Source organism: Saprolegnia diclina (assembly GCF_000281045.1).
Source record: "Saprolegnia diclina VS20 unplaced genomic scaffold supercont1.16, whole genome shotgun sequence".
NCBI classification, from domain to species: Eukaryota; Oomycota; class Saprolegniomycetes; order Saprolegniales; family Saprolegniaceae; genus Saprolegnia; species Saprolegnia diclina.
Genome location: NW_008246083.1, coordinates 427,969 through 434,749, shown reverse-complemented (window position 1 = coordinate 434,749; position 6,781 = coordinate 427,969). Strand labels below are relative to the sequence as shown.

Sequence of the window (6,781 nt, the reverse complement as noted above, 5' to 3'; positions counted from 1 at the left end):
ACCATCAACAGTCTGCTCGTTTGGTCGATTGCAGCTTGCCTCTCATCCCTTCAGCCTGTTGAGCACCGGGCGACTATGGACTTTCGCTGCGTCTCTACGGCGCTCGATTTCCAAGTCGAGTGCTCGACAGGCTCCATCGCGATCGGGTTTCTCGATCGCGTTTTGCTTTTGATTGCGGTGATCGTCGCCTGCAACTGCGTCTGCTACGGTCTTGTGCGAGCCTTGTGGCCTGTCTCGGCTTCCCTACGCCGCAGTCAGTCGCTCCTGCTCACGGCGGGCGCCAAGTACCTCTTCACGCACGACGGGTGGCTGCTTGGCGATGTCTACTACATGGATCGCGCGTCGGCGCTGCTGAGCGGTCTCCTGACGGTCTCGGTGCGCGGCTCTCTCGTGCTCTTTGACGTCAAGACGTGGCGAATGCAGCCAGTGTACTCGAAGAAGCCGACCACAGATGACGTCCTTCCTCCTCGGTTTGAGACCGCGGTACCGCTTCCCGACACGCCGATTGCTCACTTTGTATGATGAGCACGACCGTACAACGTCATTAGTACGATCGTTGATAGCGGTCCTGTCCGTGTCCACACCTAGAGACCAGTTGAAATCCCCCAAATCTGAACAAACAGTCAAACTCTATCTTATCGTCTATGAATGGTGTGTTTGAATGCCTTCAATTGATGTGAATCCGCTGGATTTCGCGGCCCACCTTGGCCATCGGCGTCCGGCTGTGCAGCTGCACAAAGTTGTCGGAGAGCACAAAGTCCCCTTTCTGCCACCGGTGCGAATAGCAAAACGTTGCATCGTAGAGCTTTGGCACCAGCGTCTCAAAGCACCACGCTTGCTCGCCGTTGTCGTCTTCGGCGCCTCCGTCCTTTTTTTTCTGGATCGTGATCGTCGTCGGCTGGTACTCGGTGCGGTCGGCCCCCCACGGTTCATGGAAGCGCAGAATCTCTTCGCCCGTCACGGGGTGGTGACTCACCACATCTGCGTAGTGGGTGAGGCTGGCCGACCCGTACATGGCGTTCGCAGCGGTCTGTGCCATCATGCGCAAGCCCCGTAGGCGGTCGACGTCGGCGGCGGGCAGCGCCGCGAGAAGTCGACGCGAGTCGACAAAGAGCGTGCGTCCGTTCGTATCGTCGTCCGGGTCGGGATACGGCGCAAAGCACTGGAAGAACTGGTACAAGGGCACGTCGCCGAGGACGTTGCTGTTTGGAATGCGCTTGAACATGCCGTCGTAGTGGAACGCCATGGGTTCGTGCGACCGCGACGCAAGACCTTCAAGCTTGTCTTGCTTGAGCTCGAGGATGTTGCCGGTGGGCCACGAGAGGATCTCGCCGAGGTGGGCAGCGACCACCTCCATGTCGTCGTCTTCGCGGAACCCGCGAAGGCACACCACACTGTGCTTGGTGGCGAGCGAGCGCAAGGCGCGTGCTGGCAGCTCGAGCAGCGACATTGTGTTGTTGGCCGTGATCAGAAGACCTTGGCGCCACGGTGCCAGCGTCACCTCCATGCCCGCCAAGGCCGACTCGGGCGTTTGCACAAAACCCCAGGGTTGACCGCGTTTGGTCGTAAGTTCGTAGCGCGTCATATCGACCTCGTGGCGCGGGAGAGCCGAGACGGTGCCGTCGAGATCTTCGCAGATGACGCAGTGCCACGGCGTGCGCGGGCATGTCGTCGGAGCTTGGGGCACGAGAAGGACGCCAAATTTATGTCCGGCGTTCGACGTGGCGTGGATCGAGAGGCGAATGGCGCTCGGATACACCTCGTCGACAAGGCGAGCAAAGGCGACGTTGCGCTGCAGCATGGCTTTGGCCGCCACCTGTCGCTCGTCGCTTGTGGCCTCTGGCAAGTCGCGCTCAAGAAAGCCAAGAAACGTCGCGTGCGTCGCTTGCAGGCCTGCGTCAGTCTGCAAAAGAGCGTGGACGACATCGGCGTCGACGTGAAACCGTCGCAAGAGCGCGTCGATCGAGTCGGCATGGTTGTCCAAACTGTCAAAGACAATGTGTGCACGGTCTGCAGCCATGGCCACGAGCGCTTGTTTGTACGCAAGCACGATCGCCGTGGGCACACCCAGGATCGCACTGAAGACGCGGCCGTCGCTAAAGATGGTGACGGTCGCGCCCGGCGGGTACACGGCGCCAATGGCGGCGCACATGGCCTCGAGACGGCCGAGCGCGAGCTCTTCGCCGCGGTCGGGAAGGACGCCAAGTACCTCGGTCGCGACATTCGGCGACTTGCAAGGGAACGCCGGCAAGACAAAAGTGATGGGCGCACGTTTCTCGACAGCAGCCGCAATCGACGCCGCGAGCCGTTCGTGGCCAGTGCTCAAGAACGCGTCGTTGGCATGGCCGAGGTTGAGGAGCGGTCGAACGGCGTCCAGAATGGCATCGAGGCGCGGCGAAGACAGAGGTGGACTCATCGGTGCGCGTTCAAAAGTGCAGATCCTGAAGCACCCGTCGCTGCAGCTGCGGCCAGATGTTTGTGAATTCGCACCCAAGTCCCCTACCCCTCGTATCCATTTGTGACGGTGCACGCCAGTGTGTTTTTTCGCGGCCTCTGATTTCAATCCCGTAATATGGCCTCAGATTATGTTTGGAAGGAACGAATTTTGTTTAACCGAATCTGAGCCAACTAGTAGAGGCATCGAGCGTAGCAATTTTGAGAGGACTAGGGTTCTAGCTCTCTTGGGGGACGAGGTCGCGGGCTGAACCGACCGGTATCGAGCACTTGAAGGGATGTACAAGGCTTGAACGTGCACGTACTACTGCACGATCTGTGCCATGCTGTTGACGCCGCAGCGCACGACGCGTGCAGGCACCCATTCAGCATCGACCAGCGCGTCCGATTGGCGGCCGACCGCAAGCCTCGGCGCTGCCTAGACCACCAGCTGGCAAAGTTGCCTTGCAAAATGCACCGTCGACAATGTGTGGTACGGAATGCAACGACACATCTTTGCCAGGACGTGACTATACCGGTATATACAGTGCTAGTGTGACGCTGATACCTGGCGCCTTGACTTCATAATCCGATTTCCTGCATTCTGAGCGACGATGGTGTGTCACATGGACCGAATGGCTGTCGCGTCCGACGCGAGCGTGGCGACCGAGCCGACGCGCAAGACGCTCCCTGTGGACAAGGACAAGGTGCTTGCAGCGGTGCTTGCCGCGCTCACACCGCTCCTCCACCAGCTGCCCGGTGACCGTTTTGAAACGGTCGGACGTTTCAGGGTGGAAGACATTGTCGCTGATGCCGTCACCCATCAGCGCCCGATCACATTTGTCATTCCCGCGTTTCCGTTCAAGTCGCCCAACGTCCGCGAGAAGACCCTCGGTGTCCTCCCGGACCGCGGCGAGGCACTGGCGCTCGCGCGACTCGACGCCCTCTGCGCTGCGATTGCGCCGCTGTACGTCCATGGAGCGCGCGCCGTCATCTTCAGCGACGGGCGCATCTTCAACGACATCATCGGCGTCTCCCTCGATGTGATGGACGCGTACGCGACGGCGCTCGAAGACTTGGCGCGCGAGAAAGGACTCGTGCACCTCGCATTTGACCGGCTCGAGGCCTACACAACGTCAAAGGACCCGAATACCGAGCTTCTTGCGCGCTACGGCTGCGACCAGCTGGACATGGCGACTCTGCTCAAGGACGACAGCGAATTGCTCGCCACGTACCGGAGCTTTCGTCGGTTTCTGGCCAAGGACATGGCGCTGGCATGGGCGAGCCTGAGCAAGTCGGCGGTCGACAAGGCGGCGGGCGTCGCTGCCAAGTGCATGATCCAGCGCAATATGGCGTTTTCAGCGCTTGTCGACGACTGCTACCCGCATGCGATCCGCCTCTCGATCCACGCGTACGACAACGCAGGACCAAAGTTCAGCGTCGCGCTCATTCCGCAGCTGGAAGGCGCGATCCCAACCACGCCGTGGCACTGCGTCATGTGTCAAGACCGCGACGGCAGCCTCCGTTCGCGCAAGCACCAAGACGTCGATACGAACCGATATACGCTCGAGACCAAGTACGGTCGTCCGTGGCAGTATGTGGAGAAGGCGTGATCGGCGTCGCATTGCCTGATACGTCCATGTAAATAGAGGTGATTTTATTTAATGTTGCATTGTGAGGGCGTCGAGTCGATAGCTCTTTACGTCCACCTACTGTTGGAGTGATCAAGACCCGAGTTGTCATCACCGCGACTCAAACCTTTCATTCACACTAATTGCGTTTTAAATAATAGATACACTATTTAAGGGTTATATATAGTGTATGTTTGACTTGGAAGGACAGAGGTTCAATTCACAGCAGGAACGGCGGCGCGGGCGCTGCTCACGATGGCGAATACGGATCCCTGCTAAGGATTTTGCTGGTCTAGTAGCCTTGGAAGCGTTGGATGACGCATTTGAGGCGCAGTGGCGTGTTTGTTTGTGCCGTTAAGAGCTTTTTTGTACGACTCTTGTCCGGCGTTGCTGACGAGCATCCGGTTACCAGTGTAGCAATGCTTGCCGCACTGCGCAAGGCAGCCCGCGGTCTCGGGGTGCCGGGGCCAGCTGACGAGCCCAAGGATGGGCACCGCCAGAAGATCCTTGCGACGCTCAAGCACTATGAGAATGCACTTGCATCGGCTGCGTCGCCCGAGGAGGCCAAGGCCGCTCAGGACCGCCTCATGGCCACGTGGCGCCGCCTCGCGCTCGCGCCCGGCGGGTTTCTCACGCGGGTGGGCACCACCGCTCGTATCGACGAGCTCATTCGCCTCGGTATAGGAGCTGCGCAAGCGCATTTGGCCGATCCTCTTGGGCTTCACGCCCGAGTCGCTCGAAACGTTCTTCGTCGACCACCGCCTCAAGCCACAAGTGCCGGGGTACCGCCACCGCGCCCACCCGGACGACGACCAGGTGCAGCGCGACGTCGATCGGTCGCTCAACCCCGACATGTGGCACGACGCGTCGACGCTGCACAACCGGCGAAAGCGGCGCAAGTCGCTCTACTCGCTCGTCCACGCCGTGCTCTGCAGCGCCGAAGCGGACAACGTCGAGCTGCATTACTACCAAGGCTTCCACGACGTCGCGGCGGTCTTTCTCTTGACGACAGGCGTGCATGCAGCGACGCCACTGCTGGTGCGCGCAAGTGCCACGTACTTTCAAGAGCCAATGCGCACCAACTTTGACTCGGTGCTCGCGATCTTCAGCGTCCTCTACCCGCTACTGCAGACGCAGGACACGGAGCTGTACGGGCACATTATGGCGTCCGGGGTGCGTATCCCGATGGTATTTCCAAGCACGCAGATTGTCCACTGTGGACGATTAGGTGGACCCGTACTTTGCACTGCCATGGGTCATTACGTGGTTTGCACACCATGTCAAGGCCTTCGACGACGTGTGCCGCCTGTACGACATCCTGCTCTGCTCGCACCCGCTCTTCTCCATGTACCTCTCGGCCGCGGTACGCCGTCTATGCTTGATGCACGATCGAGCGTATGTCGAGTAGCTCGTCTTGCACCACCGCGCGCGCCTCCTACAGTGTCCTTGTGACTACGCCGAGATGCACTCGGTCCTCTCCAAGCTCGTCCACAGCATGCCGATCGAAGGCATTGTCGATATCCTTTTCTTCTGCATTGCATGCTTGCTATCGTGATACGCTGTTGCATGGTCCCTTGACACGGTGCACCCGAGGCCAACGGGCTGCTGCAGGTCGTGCCGCCAACCCAGCTCCTCGAGATGAGCCGCCTCGCGAACGGCGACAAGATCCCGCAGAGCTGCTATACGACGTACCCGTTTCCGCATCAATCGGCTGTCACGGAGATGCCGACTGCGTACGTCCCTGTGGCGAGATGACAATGTATCTCTCATGTTGCTGGTCTAGGCCCACGCCGTGGCTGGAGGCGTTGGCACCTCGCCATATGCAGCTTGCCCTCGCGTCCATGGCGCTAGCTGTGCTCGCGTCCGTGCTCGCCATGCCCCTCTTGGACCAGCTATGACGACGACGACAGTTGACATTTAGATTTAATTTTCCTCGAAAAAGAGCACGGCCCGGCACACGGGGCAGCTCTTGTCCCGGTCGACCCACTCGTACAAGCACGCAAGGTGAAAGTTGGTCCTGTTGACGCCGCAGTTGCAAAGCGTCCGGATCTTTGGGTTCTCGTCCGAGAACGTGTCGAGGCACATGACACATTCGAGCTCCAAGATCGTCGTATCGGTCGACGACCTCGGCTACGGACGCATGAGACCTCGGTAGGCGCGCTAACGGCTCGTACCTCGCTCACGCCGCTGGCCTCTGTCTTCTTGGAGCTCGGCGGATGCTCCATGCCCTTGTAGACGAAGGCGGTGTACGCCGACTCGTGGTCGAGCGTGCGCGGATTGCGCTTGACGACACTGGCCTCGATGGCCTTGGACGGCTGGTGTAGGAGGCCCTCAGCCCGCGCCGTGGCGTCGCCTTGGAGTGACATGGAGCTCGAGCTCGAGCGTCGCCGGCTGTGCGGGTGGCTCTGGTCCAAGCACGAGCACGACTGCCCCATGGCGATGGGCTCGAGCGGTTGCGAAAAGGTGAATGAACTCTGCTGGCTTTTCTCACTCGGGTGCCCGCGTTTCGTTCGATTTTATTTTCCAAACATTTTTTGCGGGTCGATTTCAATACAATTTCTAAGCTCTTCAACCGATATGACATTATATTGCTTTGGCCGTGCCCGGTTGTCAATATCCAACGCGCATTTTATTACCCGAAATTTTGCACGTGCTCAAGGTCTCATCCGCGGACGCCTCCGCGGGACACGCGCGGCCGTAGGACTCTGTCGCTGCGA

General features: G+C 59.7%; 5 protein-coding genes across 6 annotated transcripts; 3 read left to right on the top strand and 2 right to left on the bottom strand.

Moving 5' to 3' along the window:
• Nucleotides 1-75: 75 nt before the first annotated feature.
• SDRG_06028 (hypothetical protein) lies at nucleotides 76-633 on the top strand (the record flags this gene model as incomplete). Its single annotated transcript, XM_008611783.1, has 1 exon — nucleotides 76-633. The coding sequence occupies one exon, from the start codon at nucleotides 76-78 to the stop codon at nucleotides 520-522; it is 447 nt and encodes a 148-aa protein (XP_008610005.1). The 3' UTR covers nucleotides 523-633.
• A 34-nt stretch (nucleotides 634-667) lies between these two features.
• Nucleotides 668-2,416, bottom strand: SDRG_06027 (hypothetical protein; the record flags this gene model as incomplete). Its single annotated transcript, XM_008611782.1, has 1 exon — nucleotides 668-2,416. The coding sequence occupies one exon, from the start codon at nucleotides 2,414-2,416 to the stop codon at nucleotides 668-670; it is 1,749 nt and encodes a 582-aa protein (XP_008610004.1).
• Nucleotides 2,417-3,047: 631 nt separating this feature from the next.
• On the top strand, nucleotides 3,048-4,046 carry SDRG_06026 (hypothetical protein; the record flags this gene model as incomplete). Its single annotated transcript, XM_008611781.1, has 1 exon — nucleotides 3,048-4,046. One exon carries the CDS (start codon nucleotides 3,048-3,050, stop codon nucleotides 4,044-4,046), a length of 999 nt encoding a protein of 332 aa, XP_008610003.1.
• Nucleotides 4,047-4,483: 437 nt separating this feature from the next.
• Nucleotides 4,484-5,962, top strand: SDRG_06025 (the record flags this gene model as incomplete). Of its 2 annotated transcripts, XM_008611780.1 has the most annotated exons (6): nucleotides 4,484-4,702; nucleotides 4,749-5,237; nucleotides 5,293-5,427; nucleotides 5,473-5,577; nucleotides 5,676-5,797; nucleotides 5,848-5,962. In XM_008611780.1, 6 exons carry the CDS (start codon nucleotides 4,484-4,486, stop codon nucleotides 5,960-5,962), a joined length of 1,185 nt encoding a protein of 394 aa, XP_008610002.1. The 2 variants fall into 2 exon arrangements, with proteins under 2 accessions (XP_008610002.1, XP_008610001.1); XM_008611779.1 differs by lacking the exon at nucleotides 5,848-5,962 and having other exon boundaries at nucleotides 5,473-5,676.
• On the bottom strand, nucleotides 5,958-6,525 carry SDRG_06024 (hypothetical protein). The gene is made up of 2 exons (XM_008611778.1): nucleotides 6,239-6,525; nucleotides 5,958-6,194 (listed from the first exon to the last, which is right to left on the bottom strand). Exons 1-2 carry the CDS (start codon nucleotides 6,497-6,499, stop codon nucleotides 5,988-5,990), a joined length of 468 nt encoding a protein of 155 aa, XP_008610000.1. The 5' UTR covers nucleotides 6,500-6,525; the 3' UTR covers nucleotides 5,958-5,987.
• Between the last annotated feature and the right edge of the window lie 256 nt (nucleotides 6,526-6,781).

Coding starts and splice junctions, on each gene's coding strand:
- SDRG_06024 (XM_008611778.1), bottom strand. CDS start 6,499: ATGGGGCAGTCGTGCTCGTGCTTGGACCAGAGCCACCCGCACAGCCGG. Junction 6,195..6,238: donor AGGCCAGCGGCGTGAGCGAG/GTACGAGCCGTT, acceptor ATGCGTCCGTAG/CCGAGGTCGTCGACCGATAC.